Genomic DNA, 21,271 nt, shown 5'->3' with positions numbered 1-21,271 from the left:
CGGCTCGGCGGCCCGCCCGGCGGCCGGGCCGCCAAGTCTCGGCGGCCGGGCCGCCGGCTGAGCCGCCGGATCGGCGGCCCTCCCGGCGGCCGGGCCGCCGGGTCTCGGCGGCCGGGCCGCCGGTTCGTCGGCGGCCTGCCCGGCGGCTGGGCCGCCGGGATGGGCCGCCGACTCGGCGGCCTTCCCGCAGCCAAGCGCCGGTCTTTCGGCGGCTGGGCCGCCGGGTCGGCGGCCTTCCCGGCGGCTGAGCCGCCGGGAAGGCCGCCGACTCAGTGGCTGGCTCCGGTGGCTGAGCCACCGGGGCAGGCAGGTTTATTCCGGGGGCTTTTCCGGGAGTTCCGGACCTCCAAAAAATATTCCGAGACCAGTTCCGAGATCCTCGTAATTTTCCAGACGTTTCAAGTACCATATTGGCATATTTCCGATGAACTTTCCGAAAGGCCTCCGGTCCGGCCGGACTGTTCGCAGTCCGGAAGAAAACAGGCTTTTGAGCCTCAAAATTTGAGTGTTCACAATAAGTTAATAAATTATTAAGTTGTGAACTCACAAAACAACCATAAAACCTAATAATCTGATTTATGTTTAATTTTACTATTAAAGATAGGTAATTGAACTGAATTAGAATAACTAACAATAAATCGGGAGAGCTTGTTAGTGACTTTAGGGTTGTTCTCCTACTTGAACAATTAAAATTGATTAATGAACTAATAGAATAAGCTGGATAGAATTAAGTGAATTCAAATTCCCTAGTAGCTTAATCCTCTGATTTCTTTTCACTTGAATTTTGTGTTTGATCTCTTCTATTTTTACTTTAAATTTTATTTACCTTACAGCGAATCTCCTTTATCGTCGTCTAAATAATAATAGGTTAACATAATTTTGGTAATTGATAAACAATCCCTGTGGATACGATACTTTCTTACTCTATACTACTTGTTGCGATTTCGTACACTTGCGAAAAAAAAAAAACGCTGTCAGTTAGAACATGGTATATTCACTTATTAGAATTCCAGAATTCTAATGCTCAGAAAAGATAAGACTTATTATCGGTTTAGAACATCTGAATAATTAACAATTTTAGCGTTTCTAAGAATTAAACAGAGGTGTAATAAAAGTAATATCAAGCAAACTTCAGAAATTAAAAGATGAACGCAGTGATTTATAGTGGTTCGGCACTAACTCGCCTACATCCACTTTCCAAGACGCATCTTGAGATCCTCAACTATGTTATCTCTTTTAAGGGTAAGAGACAAACCAACAGTACAAGGCAATAGATCAACACTTAGATCTACCCTTTTTGTCCCACTAGATTTTCCAAAGGTTCTGGTTAACCTCAACCCTAACCCTTTCTGTTTTTGGCAGAGTACAAAAACTCACTTCAAGACATTAAAATCTCACACAAGGAGAAGGTCGCTTGATAACCTCTATCACAATAGCTTCTAACCTAAGCTATTACACACAAAAGTTTAATCAAATAAGAGCCTGTCTACCATAGATTACAGAATCTAAATAGACAGAAAGAAATGCACATATAAGCACAGGAAAAACAGTTTATCAGATTAGAAGATCGATTAGAACACAAAACTGTTTTTCAAAAGTAATTGTAAAAATTCTTTTCACTTTAAATATTGAAAACGTTGAGTGTAGAGATGAAAAGAAAAATGGGGGTAGAGAGTAAGTTTTGAGAGATAAAGATTTGATCAATAAGAGAATGCTCTTAAAACAAAAACTCTTACTTCACCAATGTTCAAGACGTGAAAGCTCCTTTATATAAAGAGCTAAGAAGCTGTCGCCTTTGGAAAGAGATTATTTTATTTTGAAATCAGAGTGTCTTCTTTTCTTATTTAGAAGATATGAAAATCTTTGTTACCAAAAATTTATTTTATCCTTTTTGGTAAGAGAATAAAACACGATTTTGCTTTCCTTTAAACAAAAGATTTTTGGCAGCATTATTTGGAAAATATTTTTACGGAAGGATGCTCTTACTAAAAACGAAAAAGATTCTCCTTCGTTTTATAAGGTAAGAAAATAAATTTAAGTACTTTAGATCTTTCAAAATATATTTCCGAAAAGTGTATGATTTTATTACCAAAAACATTAGAGAAGAAATCTCTTTAGTTTTAGGAAATTAAATCATTTCGAGTTAAGGAATATTTTTTGAAAACAAATAAAAGAATTTATTTTGACAAAATCTAATTTCCGAAAATATTTTTGATTGAGAAAAAAAAAATAATTTATGTGCTCATATATGGAATTTCTCTCTATCCTACAAAGTATCATAAATACGTAGCTACTAGGATCTTCGAATAACTTCACACTCAATGTAGGACTTGCCTTGTACGATTTCTTTCCATAGTAATTCTGCATAAAATAAAATTAGCACAAATAACATAATTTAAATTTATTTGTTTTGTATTAATCATCAAAATCCGAGATTAAAAATTGACCCTTAAGCCATCAACAACTTCTTTAAGCGAACAATCTCCTTTTCATCATCTCCAGTCACAACCATATCATCAACATAGACAATTAGTAAAGTGATCTTACCATTATAGTGTTTGATAAACAAGGTATTATCAACATTACTTTGAGAATAGCTAAAGGAAATCATAGCCTTACTAAATCTATCAAACCGTGCTCTAGGCAACTGTTTCAACCTGTACAATGCTTTCTTCAATCTTCAAATATTACTTTCGGTTTTCTCATTATTAAAGCCTAGAGTAATATCCATGTATACTTATTCTTCTAGATCACCATGCAAAAAAGCATTTTTTTTTTTACATCAAATTGATGCAAGCTCCAATCCAGGTTGGCTGCCTAGGACAACAAGACTCTAATTGCATTCATCTTTGCAATTGGAGCAAAAGTCTCCAGATAATCCACTCCATAGGTCTGACTAAATCCTTTAGCCACCAATCTGGCTTTGTACCTTTCAACTATGCCATCTACCCTGTGTTTTACTATGAATACCCATTTGCATCCCACTGGTTTCTTCCCTAACGAAGGGGTAACAAGTTCCCAAGTTCCATTCTTTGCCAAAGCTTTTATTTTCTCCACCATTGCCGCTTTCCATTTTGGATCTCGATATGCTTCCTGCTAATTCTGTCGAATAGAAATAGAAGAAATAGACAAACAAAGGCTCTATAGGACGGTGATAAAGAATCATAAGCAACAAATTGGGATATAGGGTGTTTGGTACAACTTCTAACCCCTTTTCTGAGAGTAATGGGAAGATTGACATTATCAACTACAGGGTCAGAGTCAGAAATATTAACAGAAGGAATTGCATCAGAATTAGAGCTGGGAGTTATAAAGGACTCACCATATGGATTTTCAGGAGTTGATTGCAAAGATGACGATTGACTAGGTATATCATGCATGATGGCATTAACCTTCTCTCTTTGAGGGTACCTTTTTAAATCTGGCAAATCAAGTCTACCATTTTTTAGGTTCTTGCTCATCATTAGTGTTCACATTCGCAAACTGTTTAGAAACAAATATGAACATAGGAGCTAAAGGAACCTCCTCTTCTATCCTAATGTCACGACCCATTTCCATGGGCCGGACCGGCACTAGGGCCCAGGTAAGCTTAAGGCCCCCGAGGCCCGTAGTAAGCCTGAAACACTACAAATTTGCTATCTCAATAAAATTTTAAACATTTACAAATTTCCCTGCTTACAATACACTATAGTTATAATACAGGCTCACAGAATTATTCCATCTATAATAATACACAACTTAAAAGTATACAAGTTCTATAACTACGGAGTTTACTGACGGATGTATACATATAAGTCTTCGGACATTTTTCTATTTAATTGATCAATACTAAAATTAGCGAATTTCTTTTTAATGGTGAAGAGCAGAGTTATAGCTGGGATTTAGAAAATGCTACTTCCTGAAAGATTTGAACAAAAGAGATGTGAGTTTATTAATGAATAATAATTATTGCACAACACACGCATTCACACAATTGTATAAATATATCAACCTAGTCATCCGACTAGGTATATGCTCACACAGCCAGTCACACAAATGGCATATCACCAGCACTCACAATTATTAACATCTTCATATAATCACATCACGTGGAAATTAGTCAGTGGAGTCACCGAATCCCCGATGAGCCGTCCTCCCACATGGCTCATCCTCTCACATGTGCACCAGGGAGCCGATCCCCCATACTGGCCGACCGGTCTAATCCTCACTTGACCAGCCCTCTCATTATTTTTCCATTCTCTCTTTTCTTTTCCATACCAACAGGAGGCAACCCGGTCGTCTCCATCAAATCTAGATCATCAGGCGCTCACAACAGGAGGCCACCCTGCGGGCTGCGATCAAATCTAGATTATCCGGTGCGCCCAATAAAGAAGCCAACCTGTGGTTAACAGTAACGGTAACGGTAGGTGCACATGGGGGCGCCGATCTCCCATTTACCCAGCTAATAGAAACAGAATCAGGATCCATATAACAGAATCAGAATATAACAGAATCAGAATCAGGATCCGTATAACAGAAACAGTCTTACAAACCCATGGTGACCCACTTCATCCCAATTCCACACAAACAAAGCAAGGCATTGTCACATCACAACTAATCAAGCATTGCAATTAATTGCAGAAATATTGCAAAGTTAAACATCGGAATGCAATGCACAATTAGACATTCATACTCAAATGCAAATAAATAAATAATATTAACAATGAAAATAAATAAGTAATTGAATAATTAAGTAAATAGTGATGATAGTAAAATAATTAGAATACTTTATTTACTATGTATTAAGTTATAGAATTATTCTAAATAAACTTATTACTTTATATTGTTAACTAAAACTAGTCTAAGTTCTATCGAAATTTCGGCAGCACCTCCCCTAAAAATTGGCTATTTACCTACTCAAATATCACAATAATATATATATTAATCATTCAATGCACACAGCCCATCCGTCGGGCGATCAAACAGTTAAATTTCCCTTCCTCCATCCAAACAATAGTGTCAACATTCAACTATTAATTCACAACTTATAACAACCTTCAAACGTGTTCCAATAATATTACTGAACATTCTTTGCTTCGCATAAATATAATCAGCTTCTTTAGCTAATTGACAAATAAATGAAATCTTTTATATATCTATATACATATAAGAACACAATTACAGATATTACAATTTTATGTTCTAGTTACAATGCTACTTGCTGAAATAATATTGAAATCTTTTAAAGACCAGCTTATAAACTATCCTATAGTTCAAACAAATGGTATACTATCTTGAATCCATAATTTACTATAAATTACTTAATAACTAAAAACAAAATAATTTCTTAAATTGAATCAATAAGTCTTATTTATATACATACCCATCATTGATTTTCACCTTTCAAATTTAATCACAATCAAATAAATGGTTTGTTTGACTGCACCTATTTATATTTCATGACCTATAACCAATTATATACAACACTAAATCCTAGATTTTCCTTTAATAAGCCAAGTATAACTTCGATTTAATCTCAAGTCATGCTAACAAAATAAGCTAACAACCAATTTATTCATGTGATTAGAATACCCAATAACTTAGCTACTGCATTTCTACCAACCCCTCCTTAATTTAACTTTCTGTGATATTTACGGCTTAGAAGCCTAATTTTCGATTTCTGTCGTCTAATGATTCGAACACTATACAATATCAAAGTGCAAAACTAATTGCAAAACTAGATTCTATGTAAAAATTGGAATATACTACCTATGAGGAATTCTGGTCACCGAATCCACCGCTGTCGCCGCCGTCTATGGTGGCTGGAGGTACCTTGGTTCCTAAATCTTGCAATTCTTACGCCAAGACGCAGCAAATTTCATATAAAACTCAGTTCTATAGCCAACTACTACAATTTATGTCAATATCTAACAAAATCCCAATTTTTATTTCTTAAATCCCTAAGTCCCATTTTGATCAATTCCTGAGTTAAATCGCCTAATCTATGCAAAATGATTTCTAAAGGAGTGAAATGGGAGGACAATCAACTTACCTCGCCGGAGAGTATAGTCGGAGTTGCTCGGAGGGAAGGACGGAGACGCGACTGTCTCGATCGCGCTAAGGTCCCCAGCTTCGCTGTGACTCTTGCGCCCACCAGAAACGGAAACGGAGAGAAAGGAAGGAAGGCGGGCTGCTGCGGCGAGGAGTCGACGGCGAGGAGGCGCTGGTTCTGGTGGTCGAAAAACCAGAGAGGAGAGGCAGCGAGGTCGCGCGCTGGCACTCGCGCAAGGAAGGAGAAGGGGAAAGAAAAAAAAGAAAAAAAAGAAAAAAAAGAAAAAGAAAAGAAAGAAAAATCTTGGGCTTCTAGACCATTCCGGTTCGATTCGAACCGGTTTGGTCTAATTCTATGATTTGGCTCAATTAGCTTGGTTTTCGAAAAAATCGAATTGGTTTTCGGGTCTTGTTTAGCAATAATAAAATACTAGCTGGTGTAATCTTATTGGTTGAAATAAAAATTTTATTTTTAAATGAAAATTCTACGAAATTAAATTTTCGGGTCGTTTCACCTAATCTCCCCCTAAAGAGAAGCTTGGGAGAAATAAGGCTTAAACTCTCTAAAGGTCACATCCATACTCCCAAAGTATTTTCAGGATGGGGGATGATAACACTTATACCCCTTTGAGTGGCAGAGTAACCTACTAACACATATTTCAGAGCTCTAAGTTCCAACTTGCCTCCATGCCTATGATGAACAAAACAAATACGATCAAATACTTTTGGAGGAAAAATATATAAAGTGTTACCCTGTAAAGCAGCTATAGGACTTTTAAAATTGAGTGTCCTAAGAGGCATCCTATTAATAAGATAAATTGCAGAGAGCACTGCATCTCCCCAATAAGTCTTAGGTACATTCATGGTGAATAAAAGGGATCTAGCTACGTCAAGTAAATGTCTATTTTTCCTTTCAGACACCCCATATTGAGTACCAGTATTCACACAACTAGTTAGATGTATGATTCTATTAGATTCTAAATAATCCTGAAACATGCTATTCATATACTCAGTTCCATTATCAGTTTTCAAAAATTTTAACATTTGCATTAAACTGTGTACTAATCATGTTATGAAAAGACCTAAAGCAAGAAAACACTTCATTTTTTGCTTTTAGCAAGTTAACCCAAGTTAATCTAGTACAATAATCAATAAAGGTAACAAACCATTTATAACTAGATAATGAAACAGTAGAAGTAGGACCCCATACATGAAAATGAAAATGAATAGTCATGAAAGGAATTGAGCTTTTATTATTATGGGAAACATAAGAACTTGTACGTTTAGCAAGTTCAGCATCATAAACTAAAGACTCTAACTGCCAATGCTCAAAAAGACTAGGATATAATCTCCTTAGGACAAGAAAAGAGGGATGCCCTAATTGCCTATGCCACATAATTATTTCTTGACTAGGATTACTATGATTTGCTAATAGGGCTCGAGTAATATAAGGAGCTAAAGAACTACAACCCTTTTTGAGAAGATATAAGCCATCATGCAATCAACCAAAACCAATCGTTTTCCCTGTTCTCAGATCCTACAAAATACAATGAGTAGGAAAAAAAAATTCAACTTTGCAATTGAGGGCTTTTGTAATGGCACTAACAGATAAAAGGTTTACATGAAAACTGGGTATGTGAACGACAAAAGTTAAATCAATGGTAGATGTGCACTTAATAGAACCTGTGCCAACAATAGGTGCAAAAGAACCATATGCAATGCTTACAGTTTCTTTACCAAAACAAGATGAATAGGTTACGAATTTATTAAAAGAGCTTGTCATATGTTTATTTGCTCCTGAATCTATAACTCATGAATCATCATCAATAGAATTAGCAAGAAGGGTCATATCTGATTGCACAAAATTGGAAGAAGCTACAGAGGTGGATGAACAGTCTAACTTTGACAAAAGACGCTTTAATGATTGTACCTCTTTAGTAGAGAAACTCCCAGCAGATGATGCTTCAGGTACTGCTACTACTTCAGCTTGGTGTGCAACAGATCTAGATGAACCCATCCTCTTACCACCACGACCCCTAGTCGGTCGACCGTGCAATTTCCAACATGATTCCTTTGTATGTCTCTGCTTTCCACAACAATCACATACTAAATGGTCTTTATTGGATGAGATTTGGATAGTTTGTAAAGGTTGAGAAGCAAGAAGTCCAGATTTTTCAAATGGAAGTAGTAGTTAGCATGACACATCTCCAGCTTTCTTCCTATTGAACATAAGAAATGTCTGCTGCAGTGAAGGCATAAGATCTTTCCTTAGGATTTGAATCCGTATTTGATCATATACAGTATTCAAACCTGTAAGAAACTCATATATGCGTCCCTTTTCAACTTTCCTTTGATATCCTACCACATCAGCCTCACATTTGGGATGGTAATCCTCATAGTAATCAAGTTTTTGCCATAAACTAGTCATTCAACATAATATTGATTAATGGTCATCTCACCTTGCTTTGTTCCTTGAACTTTATTCCGAACTTCATACACTTGTGAGTCATTCCCATGTTGAGAATAAGTTTGGGAAATAGTTGTCTAGATTTTTGCTGCAGTGTCCAACATCCAATAGCCACTAGAGATCTAAGGTTGCATGGAATTAATAAGCCAAGATATCACCAAGGAATTTTCAGAATCCCACTTGTCATAGGTTGGACTAGTTATTTCAGGTTGTGCTTTAGTTCTAGTGACGTATCCCTGTAGTCCCCAAGCTTTAATAAATAACAAACATGAACTTGACCAAGCAAGGTAATTAGTACCATCAAGCCTAACTGGACTAATTTGAAAAGAAGGATTGTCCAAAGAAGCACCCAACTTTGTTTCAATATTTCAATTTTTTCAACAAGTTTAGTCCCATCAACCATGATTGAATAATTGTTGAAAGAAAAACTAGTTGTTGGCAGAGAGACAGTAGCACGAATAAATACCAAGACATAGATGCGCAGAGAAACAAGTCATGAATAAGGCTGGGATGAAGTCGCCGGAGCAGGACGAGTCTGCCGGAGTAAGCCCGGTTGAGATAGGCTGCCGGAAAGTGACTCGCTTCGACGCGTGGTAGAGATGCTGAATCTATAATTGGCACATGAACCCATAAAGTAGTGCTAATTTCTCCCTTTTTAGAATGGGTATTGGCTAACTATTTACTTTCGGGTAAGATTAAGAACATCTATTAGAAGGGCAGCTGATATGCGACTAAGAGAAAGAGGGAAAGAGTTTAGGACCTTACAAATTATCCGAGTAAAATTAGAGTTTCTTGGACGGTCATTGGACTTTAGGGAATGGGTTGCCAGCAGCTGGTCTTCCTTCCTGGGGTGGCAATGTACTTCTACTCCACCCTGAAAACCTCTAATAGGTTAATATCAATCCTTGCCCCGAGAGCTCTGTTTACACAATTTTCAGTCCCGCTCTGACACTAAGTGGAGTTTAGGAACAGATTTGGGAAAATATTGTTTCTGTATTTGTATTTTCAGTGTGATTAATACATCCTATTTATACACAATCATCAAACTCTAATTAGGAAAAACTAATCTAATTTTAAATAGGAAAAAACAAATGAGGCAAGAATGATTTTCTCCTAAATAGTCTATATGCACGTCAACATCCCTATTTTTTAATGTCATTAATACTTTGGTCCTTTTATGATTTCTGTAACAGTTTGGTGTCTCTGTTTTGGATGGAAAGATCAAATTGATGTTTTATTTGGGTTGTTTAAATGACAAATAGATTAAGGACTAATAAGTAAAAAGACAAGAGAAGAAGTGTAATTTTACCAAGCTAAAGTGTATTTGTTTATATATATATATATATATATATATATATATATATATATATATATCAAAGTGCTATGTATCGTAGTTGAAAGTTGTCCTTATGATATTAACCATTTATTGAACATGAATAAATGGGGTAATGTCATTGGTATGTGTCTTAATATGGATATGGTTATATATATATATATATATATATATATATATATATAGAAAGTAATAATGTTAAACATACTTTTGATATGAATGCTGGTGTATTGGATTATGGTTTAAATTAGTTTCTAAACTAAATGTTCGGTTTATTAGTTTACAATTTTAGTTCAAATTTATTCATTTAACAGAGATGTAAATTGTTATTTAATTTTTAGTATGGGAAATAAATATTATGGCTTTATGAAATTATTGTATGAACATGAGATGACTTTGTGTTAAGAGTGAACTGATCCTCCCTTTTTAAAATAAATAAACAAGGGAGATAAACTGATAGTCTATGGGTGTGGTCCAAAATATTAAGTTTTTAAGAGAAAAAAAACTTTGAAGGATCAAATTAGTTAATTTAATAGTTTTTTGAAATTAACATGTAGTTTTTCTAAGCCATTATGCTAATTTAAATCAAATATTAGGTCTAGAGGGTTAGGGGAATAGGTGTGATCGTAAGTCATGCACACATATATTGATGCAATAAAGCCAATTTGGCCATGAACTTGTTTAGCGGGATTAAAAAGTTTAAATTTGACCCATTTCAATAAAATGATAAAAAGATCACATTTAATAGTTTGAGTTAATTTAGGCCCTGATTTTGTACTTACAGTGTGAGAATCATTGTATAAATGTTTATTAAAACTATAGTTGGCATCAGGCTATTTAATTTATTAAAAAAATTAATTAAATATGGAATAGAGAAAACTAATACATGTAGTATATTATATCCCTCTTTATCTTGACTGCTAATTTTTAGTGAAAATGATATAAAATAGAGGAAAATGATACATGAAGTACATCATATCCCTCATAAATATGTATTAATTTGAACATTCTAAAATTGACCTTTATTACTGGTTATTGCATATGAAATCTTTTTATTACATATGAGAGAGTCACACTTGATCACCTTTAAGAGTGGGGGTAACTAGAGCCAAATATACTTTGTACTTACTCCAAGGATAAGGTTATGTGCAAGTAATATGAAAAACGAGAAGTGTTGAAGAGAACGAAGAATCAAGTGGCGGACACTGAAAAAACAAATTGTTTTTAAGACAAGCTATTGAAGGAGAATGTATGAAACTTAGAAGCTAATGTGGAGGACCTATGGAAAGAAATGGCGGGTTGCATTATGAAAGTGGCAAGTGAAGTGCTTGGTGTTTCTAAAGGATTAAGGCCCCGACTGCAAGATTCTTGATGGTGGAGTGAAGAGGTGTGAATAGTCATCAAAGCAAAACGAGAGTAGTAGTGAAAGCACCTAATGAGGAGGCCTTTGAAGAAAAATGAGCAAAAAGAGAAGCTAAAAAAACAGTCAGCAAAGCTAGGGGTAAAGCATTTGCAGACTTGTATCAAAAGTTAGGAACAAGAGGGGGAGAAAGATATGTACAAGCTTACATGATTGAGAGAGAAAAGGGTAAAGGCTTGAGCCAAGTTAAGTGCATTAAAGATGATTCCCGTTGGGGTTAACAGGAGATAAAGAGATGAAAGAGTGGTGGAGGTGCTATTTCGACCAGTCATTCAACAAAAGCCATGAGTACTTTTACGGACCTTCATGTACTGACAGAAACATTAGGTACCTCATAGAATTACGCGTAATAAGGTCAAGAAGGCTTTGAAACATACGAATGTTTGAAAAATACGTGGTCTAGATAGTATTTCTACATCTGGAAGAGTATTGGGGAAGTTAGATTGGCTTAGTTAACAAAGTTATTCAAAGCCATGCTTAGAGGCAGAAAGATGTTGAATGAGTGGAGAAATAATACTTTGATACTGATATATAAGAAAAAGAGAGACATTAAAGCTTTATAACTACTGTGGTATTAAACTTACGAGTCATATAATGAACTTTGGGAAAGAGTAATAAAACATAGATTGAGGGACATTACTAATGTATCAAAGAAACAATTTTGATTTATGCCTGGTAGATCTACAACATAGGATATTTTCCTACTAAGAAGAGTGATGGAAATGTATTGGGAAAAGAAGAAGGATCTGCACATGGTATTCATTAACCTAGAGAAAGCTTATGACAGAGTGTCGACGGAAGTACTTTAGGGGGTATTAGAGAAGAAAGTTCATACCAAGTATATAAAACCATTGGAAATATGTATGAAAATGCAGTCACCAGTGTCAGAAAAGTTGGAGCAAAGGAGTTCCCCATAATAGTTGGGCTTCATCAAGGATCTAATTTGAGCCCATACTTATTTACCCTCGTAATGGATGAGCTAATGAGTAATATACAAGCAGATGTTTCTTAGTAAATGCTATTTGCAGATGATATTGTCCTAATTGATGAAACTAGTGAGAGAGTGAACCAAAAGTGGGAACTATGGAGAACTCTTGAGGATAAGGGTTTTAAGCCAAGTAGAAGTAAGAGGGAATACATATACTGCGAGTTTAGTTTAAGAAAAGTAGGAAAGTGAGGTTAGATTAGATGGTATGCTAGTGCTCAAGTGCAACTAATTCAGATGGATGTATTGGCACATAAAGTTGGATGAGATTAAAATTGATCACATTAAACAAAAGGCTGCAAGTAGGTAGAATTTGGAGATAAAATAAGAGAATGACGTCTGAGATGGTATGGTCATGTATTATGCTAACCATCACATGCCCCAATTCTCAAATGTGATACTTTAGTAGTTGAGGGTACTCAAAAGAGAAGAGGTCGACCTAAAACTTTCTTGGAGGGAAATTGTCGCTAAAAATCTATGGTCTTTCGATATTAGTGAGGATATAGCTACAAACAAAATATAATGGAGGCGAAAGATACATGTAGCAAACCCTAGTTAATTGTTGCCTAATTCATGCTTCTGTTTATTAATATAGTAAATGATTCTAAAATTCTTGTTCAAAATCTTTTACAAAAGTATTTTAAAATTTTTTTTTGCGACCAATATTTTGCTTTGTATTATTTTTGACATGATTGGAGTGAATATTTAAAACAAAGGATTCATATAGTCTATCCCAACTAGTTTGGGCCTAAGGTTTGGTGGTGGTTGTTGAATAAATTAAAGTTATACTACAAGTTCAAAAGCTAAATTTGCCTAAAAAGTCAAATCTAACCTTTCTAATCATTTTCAATAAGTTTAGGGCTCAATTGGCCTAGAAGATCAAATATGACCTTTTTTATTCTGCTAAACAAATTTAAGGACTAAATTGGCCTTTATTCCTATTTTATTTTGTAAGGTGATTTTTCATGGCCATCTTAATACTCTTCCTCATATGCAGATTAAGCTTGACATCCCAGATGAGTTTCTCATTTCAATATTAGGCTCTTATAGTAGTGCAAACTCTAGTTCTACCATAATTGAATCACTCACATTCCAGAGCAATAAAAAGATATATGGACCATTTGGTACTGGAAGTGGAAACAAGGAATTCTCATTATCATCAAATATCATATGGTAAAATAATTGGATTTCATGGAACATGCAGTGATTATCTACACTCCATTGGAGTGTATTTGAAGCCAATTCCTATGTCATATCAAGTTGAAACTTGTAAACCTTGTGGAGGACAAGATGGAGATGTATGGGATGATGGATTTCACACAACAATAAGGCAATTGATAGTAGGGGTTGGATCTATAGTTGAGTCATTACAAGTTGAGTATGATAAGCATGGGCGCTCTATGTGGTGTGAAAGGTGTGGTTATAGCATTGGAGGCAATAAATACATGGTAAGTCCATTATTACTTCATTTGTTCTTTTCTTTTTAGGAAATAAATATGCTAATTTATTGCTCAAAATTTTATTTTTTTTTATCTTAGGTCTATTACATTTGTTTTTGTTATTTTTCCACTATAGCAAGTTGCATGTTGATTTACTATGAAATTAGCAAAAATAAAAAAAAAAATTCCTCTTGTTTAAATACTTGCAAGAATTAAGATGATTATTAAACAATTTCAATTCTAGAAAAGAAATTTTATTAAAGTTTTGCTAAATTTGTATAAAAGAGATAAAGGGTGATAAGGAAGACAGAAATGTGATAAGAAAGAGAAAATTGAAGTATTTAAATAGAGAGAACTAGTAACAAGGGTGAAGTATAAAAAATGATTAATACTTGCTTAGCTTTCTATAAAACCACTAATGAAATGGTAATTTTTAATTCGAGTAAATTATACCAATCAGTCACCTAATTTTGCACTTAGTTTCATTAAGATCACACACTTTCAATTTGTCATTTTTAATTAGTCAACTTTAATTTAATTTTTATTTATTAGGAGTTCATGGACCGGAATCCTGTAGTTGGAATGGTAATATGATACTAAAAATTATATGTTTCAAAAAAAATCATGATTACGAAGGAATGTAAGAAAAGAAAATGAAAATGTTACAAAATACATTTTTTCTTTTTTTAACTTTTTCTTTTCTTTTCTTTTGTAACCTTTTAATGTAAATGGCGTTATTTTTTGTTTTTCTTAAAAGGCATATAAGAGTGTTTTTTTTTTTTCCTTTTTTCTTTTTGAAACTTATTTCATGAAAACAACATTATTTGTTAAGAAATTAATAAGTAGACACCAAATTAATGTATTATGACAAGATTTGATTTTTTAAATGAAATATTTTTTTTAGTACCATATTAGTACTTTTACTAATTAGATTCTGATGAGTGATGTCCAGTTGAAATAAAAATCATAGTTTCAAAAAGAAAAAAAGACAAGTTAAAGTTATGTGATCTTACAAAATTAACTGTAAAGTTAAGTTACGTTGACTACTAGTTTAATCTACCAAAAAATTTTCTAAAGTGAAACTAAAGTACAACAAAGGAAGTAATGCTAGAAATGGGAGTCACCCACAAATATAATACAAATTTTTTATGTTGAAATATATAAAGAGTTTTAGTGTCATTGTTAATATTGTTTAAGGAATATATTTAGGAATTTCCATATGTAACTTGTAGACATGTTGCATTCATTTGCTCCAAGTAGATACATATTCTCCCATTACTTGCTCTCGATTCCTTAAATATTCCTATTCTAAATTCTATTTCCTATTGTATTAGGTAGTCCCCAACATACATGCATACACACACACACATATATACATATATAATGTCCTCTTGATCAATCAAGAAAACACAATTTTCTTTCATCATATTTATTTTTAACTCATTATCAGAGCCATGAATTTTTTTTCTCAGACTACAAGTCAAACTTCCATCAATCTTATTTATGCACCTTTGCCTTCTTCAACATCCTTTGTGTAGGCCAATCATTCCTTTTCTATAAAACTAAATACCAACAACTATATAGCATGGAAGATGTAGTTTATTCCATTCCTCAATTATCAAAACGCATGGCTATATTGATGGTTCAATGATTCCCTCGACCAAAAACCATTCCTATACTATAGATGTCACTCAGTACATTCCTAATCCTGCCTGTGAGACATGGTTTAAGAAAGATGAGATGCTTGATGCTTGGTTATTAACTTCTCTAACTGAGGAAATCTTTTCTAATGTTATTGATCTCTTTTCTGCATCTGAAATTTGGCAAGCCTCAGCAAATGCTTTTGGATCTGTTTCTCAAAATCATAAACTTGAAATCCATATTTTTCTTCATGAATTAAAGAAAAATGATCTTACAGCCTATTAATATTTGCAGCGTGCTAAGGCACTCGCGGATGAATTGGGTGTTGTTGGTTGACCTCTATCTCCTGCTAAATTTAATGCTTAATTTATTGAAATATTGGGAGTGAATTTCATAGTGTTATTACCATCTTAAATTTGCAACTTGACCCAGTTTCCTTTCATGAGTTAGATGGTCCGTAATTACATATGAAATATAGATTAAAAGCTTGCTTGAACCTCTCATGGCCAATACAGTGACAGTAGCTCCTTGTGCGCCTCAATTTATGCCTTTGGCATGCTTAGGCAAACAACTCCTCATTGTCCTTCTTTTGGCTCAAGTCCCTCATCACTAGATGCTCCTAATTTTAACCGTGTAGCCAATGCTAGATCTGTGGTTGGTGAAACCATATGACTATTACATGCCATTGACGGTACTCCCTTCGTCCTACCTACACGCTTCAAGCAAATTTACAGCTTCACTTTGTAATGCTTCTTATGCGACTATCCCTCTAATTTTGCTCCATATCATTATGTGCCTACTACTCCAAGGTTTCCATATACTGCTACTAACTTCCATGTGACACTAGATCTCTTAGCCATGTGTGCACCACTCCAAAGCAAGGTAAGATCAACTCCATGTTGGCAATGGACAAAAGTTGCACGTAGCTCATATTGGTAATGCTCTATTACTTCTTTAAATGGTTTTTTGGCACTCAATAATATTCTTCATGTTCTCTTCATAACTTAAAGCCTTTTATCTGTTCAAAAGTTCACCTTTGGTAATTCTGTATATTTTGAATTTTTGCCCACTCCCTTTTTTTATGAATTAGGTTGCCAAGGATTTTTTTATCAAGGGCCAAACTGATGGAGTTTATGTTGCCCCTTCATCTACCAAACAAGCTTTGGTGTCACCAATTCCTATGATAGACAATTAACATGTTCGATTAGGCCATCCCAGTACCCGTGTTCTTTCTCATGTTCTTAAAGAGTTCAATTTATTGTCTTCTTCTTCAAATTTACTTCCATGTTCTTCTTATTCTTTAGGAAAGCTAACTTGGGATTCCTCTTGTGTCTATTGAATATAAGAGCATTGTTCCTTTTGATATTATTCATTTAGATGTTTGGGGTCTTGTCCTATTTTATGTAATTTAGGTTTTCATTATATGATTTTGTTTATTGATTATTTCACTCGATTTACATAGGTTTCTTTCCAAAAAATAATAGTGAAGTGAATTCTATTTTCTTGAATTTTCTAGGAACCTTGTTAAAAGGCAATACAATCTTGAGGCTTCCATTCAGATTGCGGGAGATGAATATCAAAATTGAACAAGTATTTTCAATCTATTTGAATTGTAAATTGCATTGCATGCCTTTATACTCTTGGGCAAAATGGAGTTGTTGAATGAAAATTAGGCATGTTTATAAAAGTTAACTTTACTTGCTCATGCTCAGTTACGTTTAGTATTTTAGAGTTATGCCTTTGAAATTAGTGTCTTGTTAAGAATTTGCTATATCATATCTCATATAAAGATCTCCATATTTTCTGTTGTTTGGAAAATTTCCTTCCTTTTTAGAAATTAAACCTTTTGGGGGTGGTGTATCCTTTACTTCATCCTTATAATACTCATAAGTTTCACTTTTGTCCTACTCATGTTTACTTGGTCCTGTCCTTCTCACTCTACTTTCCGATCTTTAAATGTGGAAACTAACGGTGCTTATCTTGCATGGCATGTTAAGTTTCATGAAAAGGATTTTCCATGCCTATTGCTGGTCAAGCCATCTTCTACCCTTTCGCCATGATCCACTACACTTGTCTGCATATTTAGCATACACTCCTTGCACATTTGCATGCTGAACACTTTAGGTATATCCTCTTCCCTTCCCACTATTATTGGACTAACTACTCCCTCATCCACCTTTGCCAATTTGCCTTCTCCTGTCAATCTTGTTGTTGACTTTACAAAGTACTCTAGACCTCCATTTTTTCATACAAACCCTAAATTACCTTCTTGCATACACCATCTGCAATTTCACCTATCTATTTTTACCTAACGTGAGGCTCATGCTCTATCTCGTCTAATTGACTACCTTCAGATTGAGCCAACTACCCCGAAACAAGCTTCTCCTAGCCAGAGTGGAAAAGAGCAATGCAAGTTGAATATGATGCACTTATTACTAACTAGACATGGAGCTTGGTTCCAAGGCCAATTGACAAGAAATAGGTCTTTTACATTAAAAGGAATGCCTGATGGTTCCAATTAGTGCTACAAAGCTCAATTAGTTGCAAAGGGTTTTGCTCAACAAGTGTGGTATTTATTATAATAAAACCTTCACTCTTGTAATGACGATGACCACAATTTACATTGTTCTTGCCTTGGCCACTAAGAATAATTGGCAATTGCGCCAGTTTGATATTTCTAAATCTTTTATATATGGTTCTCTGGACAACAAAATTTTTCTGAAACAACTGGAAGGAATTCTCAATTCTAATCATCCAAATTATGTTTATATGTTAAATAAATCTTTATATGGTCTCAAACAAGCATCTAAAGCTTCGTTTCGTCGCCTTTCTACCTTCTTTTATAGATTTTGGTTTACATTTTTGCTTATGTTGATGATATTCTTTGCAAGTTCAAATATTGCAAAATTTGGTTGGTTTCTCCTAGATCCTTAGTGTGCTTTTCTAGTTCATGACCTTGGGTCATCGCAATATTTTCTAGGGATTGAAATGCATCAAACTCATAAATGGTTTAATTCTTACTTAGCGCAGTCGATGTGTGTCGAATAATAGAAAAACAACGAGTTTATGGTCATCTTGAAGAGATAGACCTAAAAGAAGATGCAAGGCTAATTAACAGGATCCAAGGTCTTGAGTCTTTTAATTAGATTTATATTTTAATTAGTGTAATTGGGCCTATTTAAATTGGGCTTTATGTCATGTAATTTTTAGGGTTTCTTAGCTTTTTATACGTTTTATTTTAAGAGAGGCGGATTCTCTTTGATTTTTCATTGAATTTGTTTTTGAACTTATCAAAGATAATTAATCTTTGTGGCATTTATCCTTTCACCTTGATATTTTAGATTCATACTTCTAGTTGAGTATTGGGTCAAGATTCGCAATTCTATCCAATAAGAAATCCCTAATTCGAAGATTAGGGTTCCTAATTTGGGATTTAGGGTTTTTATATCAAATCTAATTTGGAGTGTCAAGACGCTTTTCTTAGGGTTCCGCATCAGCAGTTATATCTGAGATCTGCTTTAGTTGCATTTGAATGCATCAAAACTGTGTTCTGCATCCCATGGTAACTAGTTCGAATTTTGTAAGACAATGGGTGCTGCTTTATGACAAACTGCAGCAATATGGACAGATTCTTAGCTCCCTTCAGCATGTCACATTGACCTAGCCTAATGTAGCCTTTTCCGTTAATAAGTTGTCTTAATCTATGCACTCTCCTATGGATGAACATTGGAAAGATATTAAACACCTCTTGCATTAACTTTATGGTATCATGTATTATGGTTTGTTCTTTTCCAAGCATGGATTATTCTTTACATGTCTTTTCTAAGAGTGATTGGGGTGGATGTACTGATGATCGTTGATCCACTAATGGCTATGCTACCTTTCTCGGTTGCAATCTTATTTCTTGGCAATCTAAGAAGCAACCCACCATCATACTATCACCCACGGAGAGTGAATACAAATCAATTGCTAATTATGTGGCTTCAATCTCCTTACTGAGCTTGGTTTTCTTTTATCTATGTCAGCCACTCGATGGTGTGATAATATGGGTGCTATTTACTTGTCTTCCAAGCCAGTTTTCCATGCTTGCACCAAAAGCTTTGAGCTTGATTACCATTTTGTCTGTGGACAGGTTGAACTTCAGTGTTCTCAAGTTTGGCATTTTTCTGGTGATAATTAAATAGATGAAATTTCTAAACTGCTTGAGCAGCAGTTGTTTGAAATTCATTGCAACGAGCTTTCAATTGGTCCTACCCCATCTTCAGCTTGAAGGTGGGGTGTTAAGGAATATATTTTTTAATATATTTCTCCTGTTATGATTATTTTCCATATGTAATCTGAGATATATACTCTCCCATTACTTGCTCTCCACTCCTTAAATATTCCTATTCTAGAATACGATTTCCTATTGGATTAAGTCATCTCCTTTATATATCTCTCTTATGCCTGTCTTCCTGACCAATCAATGAAACACAACTATGTTTCATAATATTCAGTTCTAACAAATACATTGACAATTTGTTTGTAGTTTTTTAGACAATAAGCATGGAATTATATATGATGTGTGAATAAGCACACACATTAATTACACCTTCTGGCCCGAAAAGCTTATTAATTGATCATAGCCTGTAAAATAAGTTCTTAACCTTTATTGTCATGAGAGTTTTGTTATATATATGGTTTTGAACTTACAGGTCAAACTTGACTATCCTCGAGAATATCTGGTTTCAATCTCAGGACATTATGATTCAGATGATAATTCTTCTTATATTTTCTCGCTTACATTCAAAAGCAATCGAAATACATATGGACCTTTTGGTAGTACAAGAGGAATTCCTTTCTCAACACCATCTTCCTATGGCAAGATTATTGGACTCCATGGAACAGCTTACCGCTACCTCCATTCAATAGGGGTACATGTAAAACCAATATTGCCAATTATTCTTGGCCCGTATGGGGGCCATTATGGAGATACATGGGAGGATAAATCTTACAGCACGCTGAGACAGATACAACTAACAGTTTGTGAATTTGGAATTGAGTCTATTCGTTTTCAGTTTGACAGAAATGGGTCTTCCGCGTGGTCTAAAAGGCATGGATCAAAAGCTGAAGGCAAGTTGGAAAAGGTCAGTTCTTCTCCTTTTATTTAAGGTGTAAATATATCATTTTGTCCTTGAACTTTTTATTTTTTGTTTTTTGCGTTCTGAAACAAAATGTTTTTACAACAATTGCATTTTTGAGAACTTTTTGATTGATAGCAGCAAGCTCAAGTCCTTTCGATACATATGCAATCTCCACACACACACAAATATATACATGTCATGTATAATCGTCATTGTTTGTTGGAAATTCTGATAGTATTTTTGTTGCATTTTTTTCTCCTCACAGTTGAAAGTAAATCAAATTAAAAACTCTTGCAGGTCATATTGGATTACCCGAGTGAGTTTCTGATTTCAGTCTCAGGAACATATGGCGAAGAGCACAATTTAACAATGGTTCAGTCAATTACATTCCAAAGCAATAAAAAGTCTTATGGACCCTTTGGTTTAAACAAGGGAAATCATTTTTCACTTGCATCAGCTGGTGACCAAATAATTGGGTTTCATGGAAGGAGTGGTTACTGCCTTAATGCCATTGGAGCATATATAGAACCAATGTCCTATTTATAGTTGTTGCCTTAGCTCATTCAAACTATCTATATATGAATGGGACTGAGATATAGTGCATTCTTTTTCCTCCTTTTTTTTTTTTTTTTTTTTTTTTGCTAAGGTATATATACACTTATGTAACACCCATATCCTAAATTCTTAAAATAGTGTACTGCAAATTGATTAAGCATTTCATTAAGTTTTAAAATTAGGTGAATAAAAAGAAAAAAATGATAAATTTTAAACTAATTGAAGTAATATTCCTATTTTTAAATAATTCTTGCATTTGAGAAAATACTATATTCTTA

The 21,271-nt window shown here is 34.6% G+C and overlaps 1 protein-coding gene across 1 annotated transcript; it reads left to right on the top strand.

The window, feature by feature from the left end:
* The first annotated feature begins 13,332 nt into the window (after nt 1-13,332).
* LOC149494786 (jacalin-related lectin 3-like) lies at nt 13,333-21,015 on the top strand. The gene is made up of 3 exons (XM_089723803.1): nt 13,333-13,683; nt 20,010-20,441; nt 20,736-21,015. The coding sequence occupies exons 1-3, from the start codon at nt 13,348-13,350 to the stop codon at nt 20,982-20,984; spliced, it is 1,017 nt and encodes a 338-aa protein (XP_089579929.1). The 5' UTR covers nt 13,333-13,347; the 3' UTR covers nt 20,985-21,015.
* The last annotated feature ends 256 nt before the right edge of the window (nt 21,016-21,271 follow it).

The sequence above is a fragment of the Jatropha curcas genome, chromosome 7 (assembly GCF_041381405.1).
Source record: "Jatropha curcas cultivar XTBG-Jc1 chromosome 7, XTBG_Jcur_1.0, whole genome shotgun sequence".
Lineage (NCBI taxonomy): Eukaryota > Viridiplantae > Streptophyta > Magnoliopsida > Malpighiales > Euphorbiaceae > Jatropha > Jatropha curcas.
The sequence above is the reverse complement of the archived record's forward strand: the minus strand, read 5'-3'. Positions and strand labels throughout refer to the sequence as shown.

Coding starts and splice junctions, on each gene's coding strand:
- LOC149494786 (XM_089723803.1), top strand. CDS start 13,348: ATGGACCATTTGGTACTGGAAGTGGAAACAAGGAATTCTCATTATCAT. Junction 13,684..20,009: donor TTGGAGGCAATAAATACATG/GTAAGTCCATTA, acceptor TTGAACTTACAG/GTCAAACTTGACTATCCTCG. Junction 20,442..20,735: donor CTGAAGGCAAGTTGGAAAAG/GTCAGTTCTTCT, acceptor AAACTCTTGCAG/GTCATATTGGATTACCCGAG.